The sequence below is a fragment of the Amblyomma mixtum genome, chromosome 2 (assembly GCF_055824585.1).
Source record: "Amblyomma mixtum isolate Tamu chromosome 2, ASM5582458v1, whole genome shotgun sequence".
NCBI classification, from domain to species: Eukaryota; Metazoa; Arthropoda; class Arachnida; order Ixodida; family Ixodidae; genus Amblyomma; species Amblyomma mixtum.
Window position 1 is genome coordinate 61011204 of NC_143013.1, and position 27529 is coordinate 61038732.

Consider the following 27529-nt stretch of genomic DNA (forward strand, 5'->3'; position numbering starts at 1 on the left):
ACTAAGCAAAGATCATCATCATCATCATCATCAGCCTGACTGCACCCACTGCAGGGCAAAGACCTCTCCCATGTCTCTCCAATTAACCCTGTCCTTTGTCATTTGCCGCCACTGTATCCCCGCAAACTTCTTAATCTCATCAGCCCACCTAACTTTCTGCCGTCCCCTGCTACGTTTGCTTTCTCTTGGAATCCACTCCGTTACCCTTCAAGGACCAGCGGTTATCTTGCCTTCGCATTACATGCCCTGCCCAAGCCCATTTCTTCCTCTTGATTTCAACTAAGATGTCATTACCCTGCGTTTGTTCCCTCACCCACTCCGCCCTCTTCCGATCTCTTAACGTTACGCCTATCATTTTCCTTTCCATAGCTCGCTGCGTTGTTCTTAACTTAAGCTGAACCCTCTTCGTTAGCATCCACGTTTCTGCCCCATAGGTGAGTACCGGTAGGATACAGCTGTTGTATACTTTTCTCATAAGCAAAGCAAAGTATAAGCAAAGATACAGCAGGACAACTTAGACGAAACTAAGCAAAGATACAGCATGCTGACATCTCATGGAACCTAACCTGTGGTCACCATTCCATCCATTTTTTGTTTGCAGTGGTGATGCTGACCTATGAGCGGGAAGCAGTGCTGATCGACTCTCTTCAGAGGCTGCACAGCCTTCCTCACCTCAACAAGGTCATAGTTGTGTGGAACAGCTTGAAGCCACCATCCCCGGACCTGCGCTGGCCTGATATTGGTGTTCCCATTGAGGTCAGTGCAGTCATACTTGCATTCCTCTTTGTATCTTCTTGTTCTGGGCCTCTCAATTTCTCTATGAAAAAGGATGAAAGATTGTCATAATATTGCGTAGCCGGAAGTAGACACAGCATCTGAGAATGTTCTTTCTCCTTTGACTTATACTATCTCGTGATTCACCAGCCGCGTTAGATTCTCAGAAATCTTACCTATCCTTATGGGACCATGCCTCATTAGGTAGCACACTGGATTTGGGATTAGAAGGTCATGAGGTTTATTCCATTAGAATCAGTGCATTGTTTCATTTTTTTTTAAGTGATGAGCCCCTCTTTTATTTGTAATTTGTGCACCGCTTATTGCCCCCGGGTTTATATATATATATATATCCCCGCCGCGGTGGTTCAGTGGTTACGGCGCTCGGCTGCTGGCCCGAAAGACACGGGTTTGATCCCGGCCGAATTTTGATGAAGGCGAAATTCTAGAGGCCCGTGTGCTGTGCGATGTCAGTGTACGTAAAAGAACCCCAGGTGGTCGAAATTTCCGGAGCCCTTCACTACGGCGTCCCTCATAGCCTCAGTTGCTTCGGGATGTTAAACCCCAATAAACCAATAAACCAAATATATATATATATATATATATATATATATATATATATATATATATATATATATATATATATATACAGGGTGTCCCAGCTAAAAGTAACCAAGCTTGTTAAAAAGAGGATGTTCCCTAGCCCAGTGAGACCAACTGAGGGTTGTTGACAGTCGCGTGTCCTAGTCTGCAGTATTTTTTATTATGCAAACATAATTAATTAGCATAGACTAATTAGCTAACTTTTTAATTATTGCTTTCAGGAAGAAAGTTTCAATGCAGGAGTTGTAGATCCCATAGAAAAATAATCGTTTGCCATGTTTGCAGCCAAGTACCACTGATACAACTTCTTTTATCTGACTTAAAGCCCGTGAAATACAAAAAGAACCACATGATAGGGAAGCAGTTACAGCGCTCCCAAACGAGCGATCAAGCAACGACATCCGCTTATGTTTGCAACGCTGTCCCGAACAGGGTTCAGCGTTTTGAGGTGGTGGCGAGATATGCGCCAGGAACTGCTTATGCATCATGGAAAGTGAGCGGGTGCTGCTTTTCAAGGAAGTGAAGCGCGGCTCGCATGGAGCGCTTTTCCACGCGAAACCTCGCCTCGAGTGATAGGAATGTGGCCGTGCCGCTAACTTGCACCGTCACGCGCTGAAGAAACGGTCGCCCTAGCGCCGATACGAGAGTTGCTGGCGTATATCTCGCAACCATCGCAAAACGCCGAACCCCGTTCGGGACAGCGTTGCAAAGATAAGCGAATGTCATTGCTTGGCCGGTCGTCTGGGAGCGCTGAAACTGCTTCCCTATCACGTGGCTCTTTTTGTATTTCGCGGGCTTTCTTTTAAGTCAAATAAAAGAAGCTGTATCAGTGGCACTTGGCTGCAAACACGGCAAACGGTTATTTTTCTAAGGGATCTACAACTCCTGCATTGACACTTTCTTCCTGTAGGCAATAATTAAAAAGTTAGCTAATTAGTCTCTGCTAATTAATCATGTTTGCATAATAAAAAAATACTACAGACTAGGACACGCGACTGGCAACAACCCTCAGTTGGTCTCACTCGGCTAGGGATCATCCTCTTTTTTACAAGCTTGGTTACTTTTAGCTGGGACACCCTGTATTATATAAACAGTTGCGGAACAGTTGTGAAAGCAAACTTCCGGTAACCTTTGCCGCGTGCCGGAATCCGAAACTACTCAACCGCTCGCTGTTTGGTGTTCGGTTTATCACTAGTTAGCCGGGTCGCATGCGAGGGCGCCGTTTTATCGCTTTATATCTCCATTTGCCTCTGACTGCTGGCTTTGCAATTGTATCATTGAGCACTCATTGCTTTGAGCTGCACATGTGCTGCTATTCCATCCTGTGGGGAACTACATAACCTAGTGCAAAGCGGGAGGGGATATGCGTCTTACATTTGGAGTCAACTTTTAACGTAGGCCTGAAGAAAAGAAAAAGGGCTTAGAAAAAGACATTTTTGGGCACACGTTTGTGTCTGAAGCCTGCTTCCAGGTGTGTACACCTAGAAGGCCCTCACCTGAGTGAATGCTTGGGTGAAGGCACACCTATGTGAAGGTCTTCAGGGTAAAGGCCTTTGTTTTAAAGGTCTTCAGGGTAAAGGCCTTTGTTTTAAAGGTCTTCAGGGGGAAGGCCTTCATGATAAATGTCCTTCGGGTAAAGGCCTTTAGGTCAAATGCCTTTGGCACATAAGGGCCTTAAGTGCCCAGCGTAACTAGTGCTACTGCGCGGTATTCCATGCTTAGCCATGCTGAACCATCCGATAATTTTTTTAATGTGAAAGCACTTCTAGAAGCACTCCCCAGGTTTCAGTGGTATCTCTATGAAGCCTCTGAGTAGCAAGTGTAACTGGCTCACTGGGTCAATGGACACCTCAATCGCATTGAGGCAGTTATGCGCCTTTTCTTTTCTCAAAACCAGCGAGGTAATGCACATAACTGGCTCCCTGGGTCAGTGGACACCTTAGTCTCACTTTGAGGTATGTGATGGTGGTGTGTCCACCTGCAAAAAAACTGTACTTACGCACAATATTTCGGGCTTAGCAATGCTAAACTGCCATTCATTTTTTTTTTTGGTCAGTGAGAAGTGCAAGTTGGGGGGCCAACGTATAGGCAGCAATATAGTACTATGTATTGCGCATTACGACCTTTGCAAAGTTTTTTAGGAAGTGTTCGCGAAATCATCGTGTAATTTGCACACCCCCTATCTGAAGCATTAATTAATAGTAATACTATTACTACTAATAATAACAATAATAATTATTATTAGCACTGGAGAATTGCTTGAATTCATTAGCCATATAAATATTCCACAGCACTCTCATGCTACCAGTAGTTCCAGGCAAGGCAGATCTCATAAACTGACACAGCTACAATGCTATTACAATAGCATTACAATAGCATATTTATAGCTACATTACAATGCTATAAAAAATAGCATTGTAATGTCATCCAAAGATGAGAGTCTGTTGCCCATGAGTGGCAACAAGACCTCTGAAGCAGCTCCTTTGATTTGACGGAAGTCTACGTTGAATCAGTTTGCAGAGTGTTTGGTTTGCTGCGTGCAGTTGAAGTCAAACTTCAGAAAGCTTTCTTTCTCTGCCAGGTGGTCCGTGCAAAGAAGAACAGTCTGAACAACCGTTTCCTGCCGTTCTCCTCGATCGAAACAGAGGCTGTGCTTTCAGTCGACGATGACACCCACTTGCGCCACGATGAAATAGTCTTTGGATTCAGGTATGTGTGTGTAAGATCTCACAATGGGCCGCAGGGTAGGTCGTCTGTTCTTTCCCATGTAAGAGAAAAATTTCATATATGAAAAATTTTACTAAGCACCACTTGTGCCTGTGGGAAGGGTTGTAAATTACATTTTTTGGTGGAGTATAAATGATGTGTAAATTGTACCAATAAGATGTCTTGAAGTTTCTGTGGTTACTGTTTAATCGTTGCGAACCAGCTAATTATTCTCTTAGAGCTTTAGAGAATCTGCTGTTAGCTAGCGCTGTAGCATAATTTTTGTAGTCGAGGGTTTGACGGCATACCGTCTGGTCAGGAATCATGGTGATGAGGATTGCTGGTCACTGGCCAAAGTCAATAATGATGGAAAGACGTTTCGGGAGCGCTACGGCTCCCTTGTTCACTATCCATAGTGAACAAGATAGTGAACAAGATATAGATAGTGAACAAGGGAGCCGTAGCGCTCCCGAAACGTCTTTCCATCATTATTGACTTTGGCCAGTGACCAGCAATCCTCATCAGCATAATTTTTACACAGTAGTTTTTGTAGGAAAGGTTTTAACTTGGTTTGTTATTTTTAAGTTATTTGCAGTTTTAATACGCTCTTGTATACAATTTCGTTAAGTATTATCAACATGATGGACCAGGGAGAAAGTACTGCTGAATTTAATCGCAATTTCAAGTGAGCCTAAAATAGAGGTGCAAAGTAAAATTACTGCACTCAGGTTGGCTCACATAGTAGTACTTGTCTTCTGGTGTGTTCGAGACGCAGTCAAGGATTGTGTGTTGCGGTTGATGAATTTGTCATCTTACGTTAATTCATCAAAAATAGGCAAGTGCACAAAGAAAAAAATGAGCACAGGACAAGCATTGCCTCATAATGAGAGGTTTTTATTGACAGATTCAAGAAAAAAAATCAAGAAAAATTGCACTGATCACACGCTAGTTTTGCTCATTTGTGTGTGTGTCATTTGTTCCCTCTGTCAATGAAAGCCTTTAGTTGTGAGACAGCGCTTGTCATGTGGCGATCGTTCCTGTTTGTGCTGAAATAACCCAATACAACATCCCATTTCCAACTAGCCTTAGTCAAGACACAGTTTGTATAGTCGAATCTCGTTGTAGCAAATGCGGATATTGCAAATTATTGGCTACATTGAACTGTTTGTAAATATTTTTAACAGACACACTATTTCCTACTTAAAGGGACACTGAGGAGAAATTGAAGCTGGCTTGTATCGACAGAATACCAGCTCGTGATTACAAAATCGCCACTCATACTGACAATAAAGCTCTTGTAACGTAGAAAAGAGCAAGAACCAAAATACAGGTATCGCCGCCACAGGCCAAGCTCGCAAGTACAAGCGTGATGACGTCATAGGACAAAACAGTGTTGCTAGAACCAATGGTTCTAGAAACACTAGAACACGAGAAACCACAAATCACTGAGGCGCAGCCATGCATGCGCAAATCTCCTTGACGTCGCCAGATGGCGCCACGTATCCGGCAGCTCCGCGCGCGCCTGCAGCATCGGGACCAATCAGCGCCTGCTCTCCGGCAGTAGGCGGGCTCCCGGTATTCCACTAGCGGTGACAAGGTACACGGTATGCTAAAGCTGTCTATTTGCTAGAACTACGTTGACGACTTTGAGAACGGGATCCATCGTAACGCTGGCAAAATGCCTGAGCAAACCGAAACGAAGCGACGGTAGCGACGGCCGCAATAGCCGATAGATGCCTTCAACGTGCTGCCGGCGGTAGCTTTCTTTTCGGCTGCTGCCAGGCCGCACTGCTGGCCGTCAGAAATCACGGAGTCTGCGTTACGTCATGCGCACGTCATGTTTCACGTCACTTAGTCCTGTGTCGTCATAGGAGAATCCCAAGTTTGAATCAGAGCGGCGGGAAAAACTTTGTCAACTTCGAATCCAAATTTCTTAGAAATAAATGCTTCTTCCGCTGCCGGCCAAGTGGCAACAAAGCCATGAAAGGCCAAACTATCGGATTTTGCTGTAAAAAAAATATTGATAGAGCTCTCCTCACTGTCCCTTTAAAGGGAAACTGCATAGGTTTTAGAAATCAACGAGCTTAAGAGGGTCGAATGTGTGAAACCTGCAGGTGAAGCATGCGAAGTCTTTTTGGGCTAGCACTTGAAATAGTGAAGTAATCGCCGATTAAAATCCGGACGCCATTCCAGCTTCTCCGCAGCGCACAACGCCAAGTGGGGGGCGCATGATGACGTCATCGAAGGTATGGGTACATCTCCAACGCACAAACGCGTGCTTTGAAGGAAAAAAACCAACGCCACCGAAGGCGAACCCTGCCGAGAGTTGTTTGGCAGTGTCTAACGCGTCAGGGCAGGGTGTGGCTGACGACAGCAGTAATTTGAAATCATACCTTCCATGACGTCACGCCGAGTTTCCCTGCACTTCTCCGGTGCATTGAGGAGAAGCGCAAAATTCAATCGTCGATTACGTCACTATTTTAAATGCTAGTGCAAAAACACTTGGCATGCTTTACCTGCAGCCTATAAAGATCTGTATCCTTGAATGTCGCGAAATTCTCAAAAAAGTGCTGCAGTTGCCCTTTAATATATTAAATGTGGTTTGCCATAAAACGGATGTTCTGAACTGCTGAGCACTAAGCTGTGCCTACTTGGAAAGCAAGCGGTAGGTGGCAGTGTGGCAAGCATTCAAGCCACAGTTCACACTTTATCTCACATCTGCCAGCAGCGTCACAGAAGATATAGCGGTGATAACAGTTCATAGCTAGGCGGTTAGCATCCATTTGTGGCCTTCGCGCACCCATCAATAGTGCCCTGGAACCAATGATACAGTCGGTTGTTGGAGATTTCGAGCAGCTATCCTCAGCTCACGTCGACTGTCACGGAGCGGAGGTGGTGAAAACGGCGACCTGTCATCCAATTTTTTTACGTGAAACTGCCGTTATGCAAGGAAGCCACCCTAGCTGGCATTTGACCTGCCGAGTGCTGCAATGCTGTGCGGGGAAGCCAACTTAAGTTTCTTTTTTTCCTGCCTCTGAAATCGTCGCGAGCGGCTTCGAAATGGTGCTAAATGTAAGGAAAAAGTCTTTCCAAATTGCCATTCTTTCACTGACTAAATTTCGCTTCTCCAGCGCGAGTTTTTGGAAAAATTTTGTATTGCGAATTTTGGCTATATTGAACTATTTTGCGATTTATTACCAATTCGCTATAACGAGATTTCATTGTACATCTGGAGTTGGTGGAAACATCCTAGCGACGTCAATATTTATTGAATTTTTATTGAACAAACTGAGAGCAAAAGCTTCACCAGCTGCCGCTCCCACTGGTATTGCCATTTGTTACTTTGTTGTTACAGGGTGTGGCGTGAAGCTCGGGACCGCATCGTGGGCTTCCCAGGCCGCTACCATGCATGGGACATGGGCCACAAGTCGTGGTACTACAACAGCAACTACTCGTGTGAGCTGTCCATGGTGCTCATGGGGGCGGCTTTCTTCCACAAGGTGCGTGGTGCAGAGCACGTCTGTATTGATTGCACTGCACTTTTATAAAGTGGAGTACCTGTACCATCTAGGTTCTAAAGCTTAGTCATGTTTTAAGGAGTGTTACTCTTAAAAGTAGCAGCAAACAGGGGAGGAAGCAGACATGTGCGCAGTCTTTGTCAGAAATATATACCGCGTGTTCCGTATTTATCTGTCCCTGTTACGAAAAATTCCGCTGAGCAATTTACTGAACTATATGGGCTCAAAACGCCGACTATAAGGTACCTTACGATGGTCTTTGTCTTTCGATAAGTAATTTAACATCTAAATCTAAAATTGCCTGCATTTTCAGGAATCGGCGAAAAACTGCATTCAGCTGCGGCAGAACTTTTCGTCCAGGCGAGCAAAGAAGCCAGTTTGACAGACTGCGCCATCTGGCGAGCGGTGTTAATTTCAAGGAGCAGACGACACGCACATCCGAAGAAACCGCGCAAGGACACCCCAGGAAGGTGCGCATTCCCGCCACAAGCCTTGACATTGGTTGCCTCACCGCTCGCCAGATGGCGCAGCCTGTCAAAGTGGCTTCTTTGCTCGCCTGGACGAAAAGTTCTGCCGCAGCCGAATGCAGTTTTTCACCGATTCCTGAAAATGCAGGCAAGTTTAGATGTTAAATTACATATTGAAAGACAAAGACCATCATAAGCTACCTTGTAGTCGGCGTTTGAGCCCATATAGTCCAGTAGTTTGCGCAGGAGACTTTTTTCTAACACGGACAGATATATACGGAACAGGCGGTACAACTCAAGGAGTTTGCTTCCAAGGTATGTATAGCGGGGTTCTTGTAGCACCTGGGGAAAGCCTGAGCACCTGTGGTATCTTTCTTCCACGAGGTTTTGGAATTCTGATGATGCAAAACAAGCTACTATATTGCATCACCGAAAAGAAAACCTTGCAGGCTGTATGATTTTGCAAAGGTTGTATAAGCGTTGGTTGGGTACCAGTGGAAGGGAGAGAACCATTTAGGGCCATTTTGATTATTGCTCTTTTGGTGCATTAGTTGTTTGCTGTAGCAAGGTGTTTGCAATGTGAAGGCTTAACAGTTGCATATTGTATGTCCCATAAGGCTCTGCAGTAGTGCCCTCTGCTTATTGACCAAGAATCAATTTCAAGCAAATATTGGCAGCTGCCGAGAGGCTAGAATCCGCCTAGAAGGGCCAAGAGTTTGAAGGGAATGAAAAAAAATTGAAAGCAGGCTCTCCATGGAGATGCCGTCATTTTTATTTTTTTGGCATGAAGGACAAAAGCCGGCACATGGCAACCGATAAACTAGGCCATTTATTTTCACAGTATAGTACTACACTGGTAAGCTGTTCACCATTTCCCTTGATAAGATGTCAACGGTGTGCATTGATTTTGACAAATGCACTACGCTCTGCACTAGGACAGCACATTGCCTCCTGTGAATGATGGTTGGTTTGGTTTGTTTATGGGGTTTAACGTCCCAAAGCGACTAAGGCTATGAGAGACGCCGTAGTGGAGGGCTCCGGAAATTTCGACCACCTGGGGTTCTTTAACGTGCACTGACATCACACAGTACACGGGCCTCGAATTTCTCCTCCAAAGAAATTCAGCCGCCGCGGCCGGGATCGAACCCGCGTCTTTCGGGCCAGCAGCCGAGCACCATAGCTAATGAGCCACCGCGGCGGCTTCCTGTGAATGAGTACATTGAAGTTCCTTTTTATGCATTATGGGACATCATTCGAAAGCCAGTTGTTTTTGGTTCTTGAATGGCATTCTGCTAATTATGCCAGCTTTTAAGACAATTTTTCACCCTTACTCTGTGACCAGTTCAGGTGAGAAGCCCAAGCATCTCTGCAGTATTGCTGTGCGAAAGTGCTTATTAGAGCAAAGAAAGTCTTTGTATGATTGTGGAAACTGAGACCCCGTCTCTCTATGCGTTCATGCGCAGTACTACTCGTACGTGTACACGTACGTGATGCCTCAAGCCATCAGGGACAAAGTGGACGAGTACATGAACTGCGAGGACATTGCCATGAACTTCCTAGTCTCACACATCACTCGGAAGCCACCTCTCAAGGTAAGAACTCCGGAGTATAGTTAGGAATGCACCAGATGTCAGTGGAGGTCCAGGTACCGTATTTTCCGGTGTATAAGACGCGGCTTTTTTTCGAAAATCTTGCTGGTGCGTCCTATACAAGGGTGCGTCTTATATGCGAATTTTTCATCTTTTTTTGCGAGTTCATCGATTACTCCGGTTCATGTTCAAGCTTTTTTCACCTAAAAAATGTCACTACCAATAACGCGGTTGTAACACGGTTAATACTTCAATACCGGGACCGCCGTGCGCGACATTCTAGGTGATCTTTATCATGAAACGGCGGGGATGACGACTTCCGGGATCACAAACGCGCGGCTGTTTCGGAGGCGCCAAGCAAAAGTAATGAGAAGCGCCAAAAGATGGTGACAATCGCGCTTCTCGCCATTGTCAAGACAAGCCGGCGTTCTTTTTTAGTCACCCTTTGCAACTTTTTTTGCTCCGTGTACGTAGTGCATGTTTCAGCCGAGTTGCTTCCAGAAATGGGTGAACCTTTTGATAGCACATCTGAAGATGAAGACTTCGAAGGTTTCAAGTAGAAATAAAATGTTGTTATGGACATATGGGGAGCTGTATCATTTTTTCTTTCTTTTTTGCTAAAACATGGACGGGTATGGCGTGAGTGTTGCCTTTTTCGATCACTTAGCGTTGCTTAAGAATTGCTCACAGGTACGGTGCATTTCGCGATAGTCGCGAAAGCGTGTTTAATTAAGCCTCACCAGCCTAACTGGGTAAACTGGGGTGCGTCTTATATACAAACTTTTTCAGTGACAGCTTGCATATATGGCAGGTGCGTCTTATACAAGGGTGCGTCTTATACACCGGAAAATACGGTATATTCTGACTTTAGTCCCCATAATGACTGACCCACGGAAGCACCGCATGGATTAACCGAATCTGTGGAAGCAATTGTACCATTCACTCGCAACGAAAAATGCATTCACACTGTCTGCACTCGCTTCTGGGCTGTCAGCATCTTTCAAAGCAGTGTGCACACACTGAGTTACCATTTGCGTTTCGTACCTTATCACTCTCAGGTGACGTCGCGGTGGACCTTCCGATGTCCGGGTTGCACGGTGTCGCTGTCGGAAGACAACTCGCACTTCCAGGAGCGGCACACGTGCTTGAATTTTTTTGTCAAGGTGTACGGCTACATGCCCCTCCTGTACACCCAGTTCCGTCTGGACTCGGTTCTGTTCAAGACACGCATCCCCCATGACAAGCAGAAGTGTTTCAAGTTCATCTGAGCTCCACTCTGCGCACGTCTTCGCACACAGATTGCTGCAACAGCCGGCAGCTGGTAATCCAACACCAGCGGACTTCGCGATGAGTGAAAAAGGGTTGTAGCTGTTGTTGGTGACTATTACGCTCTGAACGAAGTCACATAGTATAAGTGCTTTTGCTGCCTGAAGCTCTACGTGACCCTGACACCCCTGCGTTGGTTGCGACAAATACCAAGCTTGAGGTTGGCAGGTTCGTTCAGAACAAACCAAATACACTGTCATGTGCGCACAGAGGTTTTAGGGCTAATGTATAGTTGTGCCTGCTGATGAACCTGAAGCGTCAAATGCTTGCCAAAGATGAGAATGTGAAAGATGATTGGTGTTTCACTTTTTGGTGACAAATGGCGCTATATGGTTGTGGTGGCGATCGCAGAGAAAGGAAAAACAAAAAAATGGAACTAGAGAGAGTGCCCTGCAGGACCCCTTTGATCACTAAGTTGCAGAGTTGTGCAGTTTTGGTTGATCATTGCTATAGGTAGTGAATTTTTCGTTTATTTATTTGAGGCAAAACAGACTGTCGGCGTACCTCATGTAGTCTGACTGGCAGGAGCGTTTATATCTGCCTCGATCAGCAACACTCACTACGAGTCTATGCTATGCAGCACAAGGTACAGTCTTCGTCAAAAGTTTGTTGCCCACTGCGACTGTGGCTGGAGCGGCACCAAGGTTGTGTCAGATGAGAAGGCTTGTTGTCCTCTTTTCTCGTGAGACTTAACCATGAGCAAGAGCACGACAGCAGGAGGGACATTTCTCTTGACCAAACTCTTGACCGTGGTCTCAGTGGACTGTGAACTTTCGACAAAGACTGTGTATAGGTGATTGCGCACAAGAGAGAAGAGACAAGGCACAAGATGGCACTGTTGTAAGAACTGCAAATGTAGTGCCATCATTATTTTTATCATTATTTTTTTTAGCTTCGTCTTTATTCACAACAAAGCAAGGCTCTGTTGTCCTGAAGGTGGTTTTAAGGTTGAGGTAAGCTTTTATTCTTTGTTGTTCGCACCTGCTTTCTACCCAGTCAGCACTGTGTGTCAGCCATCACATTTAGTTCCTTAAGCTAACGGTTTATTGACCGAAGATGCTGCTTTAAACTACAACTTATCTTAGTTTATGGTGGAATATAGCCGAGTTTTGGCATAATGCTTGGAGCGTGCCTAGAATTGGCCCGTACTGGTCACTTGTCATTTCTAGCTACTGGAAACGGTTAGTAGTGCATATCTTGCATGTCGAAGGTAGGCCAGAAGCTGCCATTGAAGGGTGCTGCTTTTTGTTTCAATGATGAGGTCATTGTATTTAATGTGCTGCTGTAAAGATGTAAAGAAAGCTAGTGCAGTCAGGCTTCATGCATTTTGCTCTGTGCATGCATAGCCAAATTTGTGCGGGGCAATGTGCGAGATGTTTCTTGGATGGCACATTTTTTTTTTGCTTGTCACAATTTCCTGTTTCACGCTGAAACTCTCAGGTAGGCTTCTTGTTTTCTTTGTCACTTTAGTACTGCGATGTCAGATTCTTTTAGCCTAGCATGCTACTACTGACGCTTGCAACGTTCGCGAATGGGCCTGGAATGAACTGACCCTAACGTGCTGCACGTAGTGATAACATCAGCATTGTGGTCTGACAGATCTGCCAGCGCTCATCTCTGGATCGCTTAACCAATCACTGGTAGCGATGCTTCCCTGCATTTCTAAAGTGGCTCGATGGCTGCTATTTCACAGCTTTTAGCGTGCTTCTTGAGACTTATATTTTTTTTTTAACCATATTTCATCTTTGGTGTCAGGCATCTGGTGCACTTCACAAATGTAGTTCTGTTGTCACAAGTAATGAGAGACATATTGTGGGTAGTATGAGGCTGTTGAGAAAGTTTAAGGTTTTCTGCACTGGTTATGCACATTACTGGAGGTTGGCAGTCATCGCTCTTGTAGCTTGTAGGATCGATTTTAGCTCCAGGCTGGGTTGACGTTCAGATGAAGTCAGAGGTAGACTGGCTAATTACTAGGTATTTCCTTACCCCAGGTTCCTGTTCACATTATGTTCCGAAACGCACCGAGGTGATTATTTTCTCTTTTTACACGTGAAGTACACCATGACAAATGACCTTTACCCTTCAACGCTTTTAGAAAGTGACCTCAACTGGTGTCGCTAAGCGATGGTTAAAATGGCATCAAGCACTGTGGGTTAATTAAAAATGCTACATTTATCTTTGTACAAAACGTTGCTGAATTCACGTAGAAGCCTCAAAATTCACTTTGAGTGGCATTTTTGAGCTATTGTGCACTCAGCTTCTTAAGCAGGCATTTTGCGGTCACACTTCCTTGTTCGAAAGCTACTTTTGGCCAGACTGCTGAAGGAAAGATGTTTACCAAGTAGAGTTGATGTGTGAACAGTCGCATGGCTCTGGTAGTATAGTTGAGCTCACTTGTATTGAACCAACGCATATTTTATCAATTTTTTATTTCAAATAACTGATTTCATTGTAACTTAAAAGTATAGGAGCACTGTGGATCTTCACTGAGCTCAGCATTCATCTGCACGTCAAGTGCATTGAATGGCACATGCCGGTGTGCTTTTGTCAGGTGCACGTTTCCAGGCAGCATCCGTGGCATGATCGCAGTCACTTCACTCGGAGCTCCAAATGTGCACATGTCTGACTTGGAGTAGTGCTGTTTGTTTCCACATCTCGTTTTCAGCTTTCACTCGTGTTCTTATAGTGCACTTAGCGAAATCAGGAAAATGTGACACGGGTTACGTTAGACTACTGGTGACTGATGCTCCAGTACACAACACCAAACCACCTTGTATTGACAGCAGTCAGAATGGATCGGGAACTGGTTGTTGCAGCCTTAGACAAAAGTGTTTAGGCCACAGGGTTTGGTTTTGAGCTGTGTAGTCAGGTACCTAACTATACCGACGAAGCTCAAAATGCCTGCAGAGTCTCCCTCTCTTTTCTGTAGGTTGGGAACTTCGGGCGTGCCGGAACTGCTCAGCTACATAGCTAAAAACAAACCCTTTGGCTTGAAGACTTTTGACTGAAACTGTAAATCATGTGTTGTGGGTGCGCACTTATTGGAATAGCAAATTGACTGTGCAGTGCGAGTAATGTTTGATTTACATTTGACTTGTGGGACCCTGCTTAGATGACTGTTTTAAGAAGTGGTATAGAGCATTTGTAAGGTGAACGCAAAGATAGAAAGACACGAGACGAGCGTTGCGGCCTTTGTGTACATCTTGCAAATGCGCTGTACTACTACTTGCAGCTATGAACCATCTAGACTGTCTGAGAGTTCTGTTGAATTAGCTGAGGGTGATTGGATATCTTGGGACTTCTTCTCAGGCTGGAGAAGTCTTTTCCTGGCAGTTTTTCTGGTTGTTATGCGCACACTGTGGCATGTGGGAAAGTAAAGTTAGGTGCTATGAGCATAAATTGTAATACAAACAATCTTTCGCATTTCTGCATTCACCTATGGATTAGCAAATGGTAGCCTTATACGATTGGACGCAGTAATGTAGTAATCGGACAGCCAGAGGTTCGATGCATGAGGAAAACCTGTCTGTGGCACAGCTTTATACTGATAACTGAGGGCGTGATATTTAGCTCAACTTGGATCCATTTCTTGACGCTTACCCGAAGAATCATGGCGACTGTTTGTGTACACGAGCGACACAAATGTGCCTACCTGTGTGGATCTCAGAGAAAAAAAAAATTGTCTACAAAAGCAATCATTTCCTAAAGGAGGAATCGATAGCAGCTCAAAGTGCCTGCCCTGACTTTTGTATTGATTTGTTATTGACTTTGTGCTGTGTCTTTGAGAGCTTGCCATGTTTATTTCATGGTGGCCAACTGGCCTGCATGCATCAAATTTTGTGAGTAGGTGCGGCTGTGTGTTGAGCATTGCTACCAGAGAGTTTTGATCTGCAAATTGTGTATGTGTTAACCGTGGTGAATTTCACCAGGTTCTGCAAGATGGTGAAATCAAGCAAGATGGTTGAACGCAACATCGGTGTTCTATGCTAGAAAAAAAAAAAAAGCCGTATATAATTTGAATGAAGGAAGCAAGTACTGTTATGACACCAGATACCATTTTATAAGCTCTGTACTGAAGAAAGTGCACTGTCGAAAGAAGAGAAAGTATAGTTACCGTTGAGCCTTCAAGCCCTGGTCTTGCTCAGTAAGATGCTTTAATTTCGTTTTATGATCTTTTGTTGTAATTTTTTCATTTAAAATTTTTTTGCAGAGTCAATTTAGCAATAATTCATCATTCAGGGCATGATTGAAGCCATTGCTTTCCAGGTTTTCTTTTTTTTTTTTTTGCTGAGGGTTTGATGTTGGCGCAAAAGGGAACAAAGTGTGGTTGAAAAAGTTGCCATATATTTATATCTTATCTGTTGGTTCTTGTTATCTCCTGCTGTCTTTCTTCAGTTTTAATTTTGCCTTGGTGTGTCTTTTAGCTGAGAATCTGCAGAAAGGCACTGGTGTGTTGGCATAGCCCTTAGCGTGAGTGATGTGCCCGTCTTAGCCCACATATTAGCTGTTGTTGTCACCAGTTTCATCTTTGCTAGGCTGCATTTAACTTGCCCTCTGTGCCATTTGTATAATACTTCTAGTCATTTGTTCAGAAAGTGTAAATATTCAGACTTGAATTGTTGCTTGCGTTGCTGTGCTCTAGTGTACGAGTGAGCAGCTTTCACTTTGTGTCATGTATTCGTTGTGGTCCTCTTTTCAGGCATTTCCATATCTTGCATCATTTCTTTTTTTTTTTTTTTTTTTGTTAGCCCAGCCATGTGTTTTATCCACAACATTACCATGCTTTCAAAGGTGAAGTGAAGAAGAGAGTTGTGTTAGGAGGGACCACTTGTTTAACAAGGTCTTGATGACATGCAATTCTTGGGAACTGTCGGTCATATATGGATACCTTTTAGAATGGACTTTGAACTTTGTTATAACCTACACTGATAGGAATGAGAAGCCTCTGGAGTTCATGATGGGAAGCAAAGGCTTCTCCATGATGCGCATTGGAATCTGGGACTTGGCCAGGTTTGCTGATACAATACCGTGTCTATGCTGAATCGACCCACTGCTCTTTGTGTTGTCATTGATAATTGCGGCATATATATAAGTTGGAAACTCGAGGGAATGAAGTCGAGTACTACCAGGCATCTGAGCAATTGTGGAAGTGGCCTTAGAAAAAAAAAATATCTTGAAGAAAAGTGCAAGGCACACCTGAAAGAATGCGACTATCGGTGGTTGGTAATAGAATGCGGAGAATGTTTTGGAAAATCGGAAAACATGTCTGCCTGTCTCATACCTCGGTTGCAATCTAACCATTCTCATGCAAATAAGAATGGGTGAAGACTTGTCAAACAATTAACACGTGAAAGTTGTTTTATGTGCTTTTTTTTCTACTTATTTTGACAAACTGCTACTGGCGTTGCTTTAGACAAATGCCTGCTTGCTTATCTAAAGGCATTGATTGTGACTTGAGAGTGCCTGAGAGTACAGCTGTCGAAGCTTTGGCAAAGAGGGGAAATTACTAGCAATAACTGCCTGGTTATCTCCACCAAGAAGGAATCAACTTGCTGATACAATCCTTCCAGCTTCTTGCTGGTTTAAGTTGTGACCTAAACGATTCTGTTATGTACACGCACCTACATAGAGTGTTCTCTGAGGGCTGCATTTCTGTCTTGAGCATGTTTATATACTACATGTCTTATAGCTGTTGTATGTGTGTAAGCAACTGTTTTTAGCATTGACGCTGTAAATACAAGATGTGACAGGATTCTGCATTGCGTTCATTACCACTTATCCGCACAATATCATGTTGCTTTTAGGGAGTGTCGTGTTGTCAACAGCTTAGTGTACAGTCTTGAGCCAGAGGTTATTTGCAATAATTCACATGTCATTGTTCTGTCTGCTTGCTAGCGCTTGCTGTCAGAGTTTTCAGGGAGAGATTTACCACGTACGCTCTGTGTCTTTTGCGATGCTTGTCGACTATCATGACTAGTAAAACAAAGAAACTGTCTTCCATTCCAACTTGCACAGCCACTGAATTCACCAGCCTTCGAATCACAGCTTTGTTCGTAAACAAACAAGATCTTTAGTGGAGCATGTTTTTTGTTGCTGAACAAGGGGAAGTGTTTTTCTTTTTTCTTTGTTATGTGTTAGAAGGTTCCAGGCTAGTTTTTATTCCTGCAGTGGGAAAAGATTTTGTTATTCAAAATTTGTACTGCTTTATTTTGCTTTGAACAAACTTTTACTTTACGAATCATTCTTGACGACTTCGCTTTAAAGAATTTCTTGTAGAATATGAAATGTTTTCTACTGTGAAGCCCATAATATGAGGTCTGTTTGGAAAGCAGCCAGAATTGATTTATATTTTGAACTTTTGATTAGCAAAGAAGAACTATAGTGCTTGTGTGCTCAATAACTCTATTGTAGTCATAATCACTAGATGCCCAGACACCAGCCTGTAAGCGTGCTTCTATGTTAGTTTTGTTCTAAAGATGACTTGAACTAGCTTTTTTGTTTAACAGGCAGGCCTTTCTGGCAAACAGGCTGGTGTGAATGTTCAGTGCGTTGAATACTCGATCAAGCAATATGCTCTTCGATATTCTGTTGAGCTGATATAAAGTTGCTTAAAACTGTCTATGCGGGATCTAAAGTCATGAGCTTTTCTGATGGCTGGGGTAAGAGTGAGCAACTGTGCCATTGACGTAGTGTATACACAAGCTGTTAGAGTGAAGTCATGTTGGCAAGAAATTTTTGCAATAGCAAGGCTGAAAAGGGGACTTTTTCATGAAGCAATTTATAAAGGGCTACTAATTCTGATGGTTCTTAAATGTCTTGTGTGGTAGGTTTGTTGGCAAAATGCAGAAAATGCCAGCTGCGTTAATTGTGCTGGGAGCAGACGAATATACCCATGACTGCTGGAATCTGTTGCAGCACTTCAGCAATCAATCTCCATTGCTTGTGCGTTCTATGGATTCACGACACTTGCAACTTTACTTCCAAAAATTCAACGCAGTGAACATCTACATCACTGCCAATAAAGAAAAATATCATTTCTTGTGAATTCAGCCCGAGACTTAGACACGGGGTCATTAACCAACTTCTTGGCCCTAAATGCAAATCCCTATTTGATTGCCAGTCAGAAAAAGAACTGCAGGACTTAGTCAGTATTCACTGAAGACAGCAACTAGGTGATTATTTAACGCTCATCGGATACTCAGAAAAAGAACAAAGCTTAAATAGTGATTACCTAGTTGGGAAAAAAATTCAACAGTAAAGGTCGTCGAGAACACTGCTATGACAAAGCGCATAATTCTGTAGATTAGTCTCTCACTGCAAGTTGACTACTCCTGCCTACTGACTGACTACTTTTTCCCAATATGTGTGAAAAATGTGCTGCTTTCCGAACAGTCCTCAAATAAGGTCATCAACCTCTTTTTTGTAAACTTGCTTTTTACATGCAGTGTGTATCACTTATAATATATAACCGGTTAGTCATATTTATTGTCCCTATTGAAACCATGTGACTGCTGTGCACAGAACTGGGACAGTGGGCGAATCAGTAGTTACATTAGTGATTACATTCACCACAGACAACGAACAAGGAATACTTATTTGCACAGGATTCCTAGCTTGTGTTCAAATGACAATACTAAAACATGATGTTGCATGAAATAGCTTCATGTTTTCATTTATCCGCAGTACGTTGGAAAATTTGTGAGTGAATTCAATAATCATACATCACTAAGCTAGTGACTTTCTTCAGAAAGATGTGAAGTACATATTTTCTGTTTCCCACTAAGGTTGTTTTATGCTTGATGCAATCTGAATTGTGTATCAGACATAGGTTTTCTTTGTGGCATGTACACTAGCTTTGAAAATTGTTTTTGTCAGACTGGTGGTGCTTGTATAGAGAAAGATTTTGTTTACTTCTGCTTTATGTCCCAGTTAGAAAATACTAAATGGAATGGGCCAAAACACAACTGGAACCATCTGGAAACCTTATGAAACCAATTAGATTTCAATCGGTTCTAATTATGTTTTGGCCAATTACAACTGACCTTATTTACTTGGGATGTGTTTCGAGTAGCCAGCACTGTATACTGAATGAGAGTGATGTCAGTCAGCATTTACGTAAATAATTTAATTTGTCCTTGTGCTCCAAAGCTGCATTACGCACTGCTGTTTCTAGTTAGGCCGAGTTTTCCCTGTAAGAGTGCAACTGTTTGATTCAAGCAAGATTTTGCCCCTCACCGCACAAATGTACCTCTGTACATTCATTGCCCATTTGAGCGTATAGATCATGTGCTACTGGCCTTGGTAGTGTGACAGACTGTCATGACAAACTTTCAGTAATAAATTTTTGTATTATAGGAAATGTGTTGGTTTTGTGTTATAGGAAATGCGTTGGGAGGAACAAGGGGCCCAGAATGCATTTCATCACGCTGTCTCTGAAGCTTCCAGTCTCTCCCTTTGGTACGCTAATGTGTTGGAAAGGTGCCTAAGCAAGCTCGCGGCAACAAGGAAAAGAAAACTGCGTGGAAAGGACGGTAACAGGAGAGAGTCATGAAGAAATATGACACCATGGGTGTAGGTTTCTAATTGTTTGATCATTGAAAAGAAATCACAGGTGTTATAAGCAGAAAAAGTACGAGTAATACATTCACAACCATCACTCACGCATGTGTTGTGTGAGCTGAAAACTTCCTGCCATTTCTTAACACCTTTGTTTCCTCTCCATTCTTGCAAGCCGTCATGGTGGCTCAGTGGTTATGGTGCTCGGCTGCTGACCCGAATGACTCACGTTTCGATCCTGGCCGTGGCGGTTGAATTTCAATGGAGGCAAAATTCTAGAGGCCCATGTACTATGTGATGTCACTGCATGTTAAGGAACCCCAGATGGTCGAAATTTCTGGAGCCCTTCACTACGGCATCCCTCAGAGCCTGAGTCTCTTTGAGATGTTAAACCGACATAAACCAAACCCATAAACCAAACCAATATTGTGAAGCCAATGCTGAGTCCCGATGTAGAGATAAATTAAACTGCATTATTAAGCCTGTGTGAATATGAAAAGTTGTTCTTTGCAATCTGGAATGCTTCTTTATAAAATATGAAGAATTCAACAGTTTCCCTAGTTTGAATAATTTGTACCTGGAGGGGATATGGACTTGGGTTTTAAGTAGGCTTTTCCATATTTAGAATTTGCTTCCAAGGCAAATTCAGAGGGTTTCTTCACGCGCGCGCGCGCGTGTGTGTGTGTTGAAAAATTCAGATTCAGTGGAGTTCTTATTTTGTGATGCAGAATATTCAGTGTTTTAGGAGGGCATTTTTTCATAATCTTTTCTAACAACATACTGCTGAACACATTATCCCCTCCTTTTATGGAAGGAAGTGGGTCACCCATAGGCTTTTACCTTTGGTAGCACAATAAACGCCATCAGTACACAAATGAATCTGTAAATGATTGACAAAAGCATCACAATGGACTAGCAAGAGTGTTTCCAGGCATTTATGAGCTTCCATATAAAGGCATTAGGTGGCTAATGCCTTTATATGGAAGCTCATAAATGCCTGGAAACACTCTTGCTAGTCCGTTGTGATGCTTTTGTCAATCATTTACAGATTCATTTGTGCACTGATGTGTGTGCCTAATGCTACTTCCAAAGATGCCGCTGTGTAAAACAATGTGGCCTCTCTTGTGGCAGCTTACAGCTACTATCCGTGAGCAACTCAAAGACAAGCAGTATAGCCAGTCAGCATGGAAAAAACGCCCTATGTGGTAACACCATCTGTTGATAAATACTGAAGCAAAGTGTATTCTGGCTGGTGAGAAAGGCTGCGTTATTTCCTATGATCCGCCGAGAGCTTGGGAGGATACACATCACAAAAATAGCGTAACACCTCCCAGCATAGAAAACTGGCACGAAAGTTTGCAAGTGATTAGCGATTCAGAATTTGTAAACACAACAGCTCGGAAAAGTCTGTTCTTCTTGATACACACAGTACTTTGAGAATCTTATCTATAGTCACTGGCGTATTGCTGACTGCTGCCTTTCTAGATACTTTTTCGCACTGCTTCAGTCTGTTCCTTAAGAGCTTTATGATTCACGTACTGTGAATGCTTTATTTGTCCTGAGCCCAGTATTTTGCGGCTGTAGCTAAAGTCGATTTGAGAATATGTTGCGAGCACTAAATTTTGCGAAGTAGCAGTAGTGATCCTTCTTCCACTAGAGTTTTACACTGCACTCAGTGACAACTTATCTTAGCAATGAAAGGGCAGAGTATAACACTGTCACTCCACCAAATACTTTGGCCATAAGACAGTGCACTTGGTCACTTAGTGCACTGCTCGCTGCATGGTTGCTTAGCTTCGTCATTGGTGTAGCTGGTGCAGTCTATGGAAGCCCAGAAGATTCGTTGTTGTGAAAGAGATTGGTTTTGCCATGGCTCTCCAACATTGCAAATTGGGAATTGTAAGTAATATGCCCCAAGTAATGAACATTACGAGTGTGCTATGGTTTAAAGGGACAGTGAGGAGAGCTCTATTAATATTTTTTAAAGCAAAATCCGATAGTTCGGCATTTCATAGCTTTGTTGCCACTTGGCCGGCAGCGAAAGATGCATTTATTTCTAAGAAATTTGGATTCGAAGTTGAAAAAGTTTTTCCCGCCGCTCTGATTCAAACTTTGGATTCTCTTATGACGACACAGGACTAAGTGACGTGAAACATGACGTGCACATGACGTAACACAGACTCCGTGATTTCAGGCGGCCAGCAGTGTGGCCTAGCAGTAGCCGAAAAGAAAGCTACCGCCGGCCGCACGTTGAAGGCATCTACCGGCTATTGCGGCCGTCGCTGCCGTCGCTTCGTTTACGTTTGCACCGGCGTTTTGCCAGGGTTACGATGGATCCCGCCCTCGAAGTTGTCAACGAAGTTCTCGCGAATAGACACCTTTAGCATACCGTGTACCTTGTTACCATTAGCAGAATACCGGGAGCCCGCCTACCGCCGGTAAGCAGGCGCTGATTGGTCCCGATGCTGCGGGGGCGCGCGTAGCTGCCGGGTACGTGGCGCCATCTGGCGACGTAAAGAAGATTTGCGCATGCATTGGCTGCGCCTCAGTGATTCGTGACTTCTCGTGTTCTAGTGTTGCTAGAACTATTGGTTCTAGCAACACTGTTTTGTCCTATGACGTCATCACGCTTGTACTTGCGAGTTTGGCCTGTGGCGGCGATACCTGTATTTTGGTTCTTGTCCTTTTCTACGTTACAAGAGCTTTGTTGTCAGTATGAGTGGCGTTTTTGTAATCAGGAGCTGGTATTCTGTCGATACAAGCCAACTTCAATTTCTCCTCAGTGTCCCTTTAAGTGAAAACCATTACTGCATTTTGATGCGTAGGGCAAGAGCGCATAACACAAGAGGGCATTTTGGCTCTAATTTTGGTTCCATTGCCTGGAAAAGTTGTCACATAGAATTGCAGCAAGGACAGCAGGACAGCACAGCTTTGCAGTGGGGATAAATTGTTGTGGAATTAACATTAGACATATTACAGTATGCCTAATGAAGCCCATTCATGCATTTTTATTCAGTCAGGTGCAAAGTAAACTAAAAGGGCACAGAGATGCTGTACAGAACGATGTGCTGAACTCTGAAATGACTGTCTTGCATAAGCATGAATTCCGGATGGCAGTGCTCATTTGTATTAAGTATATACTGAAGACAAGAACAACATGCTCTTCTTAGAGACATTTTTTTTTTTTTCCAAATTCTCTACATTTAGCGAAATTATTCGTGGGAATTATTTATCACGAGTTGCTCACAACTCACAGAAAACGAAAGTTGCGTTGTCTACAGCAATTTCATGCAAGCATCTCATTCAACATGCAGGCATGTTTCGTGGGTACCACAGAAGTGCCAACACCGCTGAAGCTTGCCTGAAAATTTGGAAGCCACTGTATGCATCAGTTGTATAGTGAAAGTAGACGGGTATAGACACCTTCATAATCTTCCTCTCCTGGGTATATTTTTGCTGTCCTGAGTGAAACGAGACACAGTACAGGATTGCAGAACCGATGTGGCCACTCTGGAAGCAAGAAAAAATTGCCTGCACACCTGAAGTTCCAAGACCGTCTTGAAGCAGTTGAACAAAATGAGACCTCCATAAGTGCTCCCTCCACGTGCCAAATGTTGTCTTATTTGGCAACCAGTACATTTGCTTAGTAGGATACAACTTAAAAAAACAGCAGTTGCTAACACTGGGCCGCGGTTCGTGGCATCCTGTATTACTCTGCTCTCCAATCGCAACTGTAAACGAAATCAGCTTTTTAATGTTTGACTGTATCAAACAATCCATGTATCAAAATTCTAGAGCTCATAATTTTTTACTTGTGCTAAGCTTCTTGTTTACGTAAGAAGAAATGTTTAAGCAGTGCACTACTTTTTCGTCATGGATGAATTCTGTGCACAGAGGCTGAATGTGGGCGAAGCTTCACTGCAGATTAAAGGGGCTGCGAAACACTGCTTGGGGGGATACCGGCTATACTTCAGGTGGGTTGTTTATGTCACACAGATGCTGACTTAAAAAGAATGACAGGAATCGATGCACAGGAACGAGAGTTATTCAGTGAAGAAATTTCAAAATACAAGCAAACAAAACGCTTCCCTCAACTCGATTTTGGCGGGGCTTCCCACTCCTATTTCGCTCTCCCAATGACGGCACCTGGCGCAACCAATCAAAACAGCCTGCCAGAGCACGTCGCGGAAGTTTGTACTCCATGGTTGCCTGCTCTCTGTAACTCGTTCTTGCTGAGACTGGCAGCGTCGTTCTCATGCCAGAGCCCCTGGTGGTGTTCTTTTATTTTACTTGCTTTGCAGGTCTTTTATCTAAGAAAAACAAGTTGTTTTTGTTGATCTAATATAAAACGCAGACAGGTGACAAAATGTGTCTATTTATTCACACAATTTGAAGTATATTGACTGTTTGTCCGATCATCAAGCTCGCGCCAGGTGATGTCATATCTGCTGCTAAAAACCCGCCACTGTGTGGCGACACCATCAGAGCCATCAAGTTGTTTTTGGGAGGACATTAAAATATTAAAGAACGGAATATACGCGGTATTACCGATGCTAATAGCACCATTATAACTCACTGTATGCGATCAACAGGCAAAACAGTCAACTAAGATTGTGTTTCTGGGCCCCTTTAAGTTGTATCCGACTGTAGCTTGATGTCCACTCTTTCATCACTGGGTTGTGGTAAGCGAAAGTTTAGACTGTACTTAGGGGCTCTAGTTTTCCATGAGCCCACGAAAAACGCTAGTTTAAGCATTTTTGCAGGATTTTGTGCTGGCAGCTAAATTGCCATTTTTTTTTATAAACTGTTGTTACGGATAACAGCAGGAAAGTCAGAGAACAATGGAAATATGACTAAGTTACCTTTTTTGCACGGATACAACACTAAGGGGAGTTTGAAACCTCAGAAAAATTTTAAAAGAAATATTATGACTATAACGAAACCCCAAAACCCCTGAAAACTGCTTGAGAACTGAAATCCAGTGACAGAGACATCGCACAATTTCTTTTTATGCAAGACGAACAATGTGAAGATTTCGATGTCCTGGCTTTCTGGACTGAAAGAAGTGATCCCAACACTCTCTTCCACTGCAGTCGTTATAAAAATCTTGCATCAAAAAAGCGCCATTCTTTGAGGGAACATAACACGAAACATTACTTGATGCTGAGTTAGAACAGCGACCTTCACTTTTATATGGATCTCTGCAGCATGCAATGCATGTGTTCAGAAAATAAATATGCACGTTTCTTTCATGCATTTGACGCTTTCCATAGGATTTCATGGATTCTTATTTCTGCATTTGTCGAATTTCATGAATTCGTTATCTTGCATCCACGTAATTTGAAATTTTCCACTGCAGAAAGTTAGAGGCCGTAATTGCAAGCAATGACATGAGAAGCATTCGAGCAAATGTGAAGTACACATTTTTGAGCACTTGTTTTATTAAAGGGACAGTGAGGAGAGCTCTATTAATATTTTTTTTAAAGCAAAATCCGATAGTTCGGCATTTCATGGCTTTGTTGCCACTTGGCCGGCAGCGAAAGATGTATTTATTTCTAAGAAATTTGGATTCGAAGTTGAAAAAGTTTTTTCCGCCGCTCTGATTCAAACTTGGGACTCTCTTATGACAACACCGGACTAAGTGACATGAAACATGACGTGCACATGACGTAACGTAGACTTCGTGATTTCTGGCGGCCAACAGTGCAGCCTAGCAGCAGCCGAAAAGAAAGCTACCGCCGGCCGCACGTTGAAGGCATCTATCGGCTATTGCGGCCGCCGCTACCGTCGCTTCGTTTACGTTTGCACCGGCATTTTGCCAGCATTACGATGGATCCCGTTCTCGAAGCAGTCAACGAAGTTCTCTCAAATAGACACCTTTAGCATACCGTGTACCTTGTTACCGTTAGCGGAATACCGGGAGCCCGCCTACCACCGGTGAGCAGGAGCCAATTGGTCCCGATGCTGCAGGCACACGCGTAGCTGCCGGGTACGTGGCGCCATCTGGCGACGTCAAGGAGATTTGCGCATGCATTGGCTGCGCCTCAGTGATTCGTGGCTCCTCGTGTCCTAGTGTTGCTAGAACCATTGAAACATTGGTTCCAGCAACACTGTTTTGTCCTATGACGCCAACACGCTTGTACTTGCGAGTTTGGCCTGTGGTGGCGATACCTGTATTTTGGTTCTTGCTCTTTTCTATGTTACACGAGCTTTGTTGTCAGTATGAGTGGCGTTTTTGTAATCAGGAGCTGGTATTCTGTCGATACAAGCCAACTTCAATTTCTCCTCAGTGTCCCTTTAACTGATGGCTTGCACTGACATCACAACAGCTGCTGTGTTGATCTAGGTGCACAGCAAGAATATGCCCATGGCTTGAACCGCCATCAACATGACTGCTAAGTTAAAGGATCAGGAGTATGGCGAAAATATGGACACCTTCACAATCTATTTTTTGCCTTGTGCACCACAACATCTTGGTGGAAACTGTGCCTATTCTGTCATGCGCAGGTCTTATCACCATCTGCTCTTGCCTGCAGCATAAAAGTTGTGGTGGTTTGCGATCATGGCACCCATGACATTGCAAGCAAGCCACCTGCTATTCGCTTATCACCACTTTCTCTGCGGAAGCTATGCGTGGTTCACCATCAGACTTGCGACGTCACGTGCAGGCCATCTATTTTTCACTGACCTCGTCCCTTTCTTGCCTTGAAATTTGGCAGCTTTTTATTCAACATAAGCAAGGCATCACTTAACCTGCTAACAGATGAAGAGCATATTAAAGTCTTGTTAATCACCTCCCCACACTGCTGCTACAGCCTTGATCACTTCAAAACATTTTAATGAACCTCATTTGACCGTCAAGGTGCTCTGAAAAATTTCTTGTTCCGCTAGCTGGCTTACTTGGCATTGTCTATTCACCTGCTTTACTTCAACAGCTCTGCTTTCCCGAGTAGGCCTGATATGGGACAGAGCATTCGCTTTCTACAACCTTTCATTTGCAGCTAGCATGCATGCAGAATCACTATGGCCTTTTGTTTAGTAAGCCTTTATACTTCTGAGAACTTTTTCTCGCAATAGAGAGGAAGCTACAGAGCCAAAGCTACAGAGAGTCTCCTGCTAAGCAGCGGAATATCCCGGTAGCAGTTATTTTCTCTTACAATAAACTACCTGTTGATATTCATCACTTAAGGCATACTGCCAACAAAGCTGTCAACTTTCAACGCTAAAAAGTGAAGGAAAAGCAGATTTCTTGATTACCACCAATTTTCCAGGCAGGTCTTGTTACACGAAGCTTCTGTTGATGGGGCCAGCTACACCAGTGAGTGAGTGAAGCTACCCCGGAAATAGCGATGAGCTAGGTGGCCAGGCACAGTGCACTGCAGCCGAACTATTTGGCAGAACGACACAGTTGCGGACGCTCTCCACCAGAAGCCTTCGCTTCACTGCCACTAAAAGTCGTTGCCAAGAGTTGTGCCTCGTTAATCAACCTCCATTAATATGGATGACTCAAATTATGGGCAATTTTTCTGGGGACCAAACTTCTACAGCGTATTAACGTCTCATTAATATGAAGCAAACAACTTGCTGTGCGAACGGAAGAAAGGGACAAAATACACAGAGCCCATTGGGGCCCATGTATTTTTGTCGCATTAATATTAAGAGCGATGAGGACAAAATCCCCACTGCTGCAACTAAATGTTTCAATTTCAATCCTGTCGAAATCAAGAGGAAGAAATAAGCTTGGGTAGGGCATATAATGCGAAGGGAAGATAGTGCTAAGAGTAACGGAGTGAATTCCAAAAGATGGGAAGCGTAGCAGGGGGCGGCAGAAAATTAGGTGGGCAGATGAGATTAAGAAGTTTGCAGGGACACGGTGGGTGCAGCTGCCAAAGGACAGGGTTAATTGGAGAGACATGGGAGAGGCCTTTGCCCTGCAGTTGTAGTAGTCAGGCTGATGATGATGATGACTGATGGCACTTCTGATTTAGGT

General features: G+C 43.7%; 1 protein-coding gene across 1 annotated transcript in view; it reads left to right on the forward strand.

Moving 5' to 3' along the window:
- Positions 1 to 19342, forward strand: part of botv (exostosin like glycosyltransferase 3) — a 24281-nt gene extending 4939 nt beyond the window's left edge. Inside the window, exons 5-9 of the mRNA XM_089571708.1 lie at positions 602 to 756; positions 3959 to 4086; positions 7439 to 7583; positions 9532 to 9660; positions 10716 to 19342. Of these exons, the coding sequence (XP_089427834.1) occupies positions 602 to 756; positions 3959 to 4086; positions 7439 to 7583; positions 9532 to 9660; positions 10716 to 10925 (767 nt within the window). The 3' untranslated portion in view covers positions 10926 to 19342. The remainder of the gene's footprint in view (positions 1 to 601; positions 757 to 3958; positions 4087 to 7438; positions 7584 to 9531; positions 9661 to 10715) is intronic.
- The last annotated feature ends 8187 nt before the right edge of the window (positions 19343 to 27529 follow it).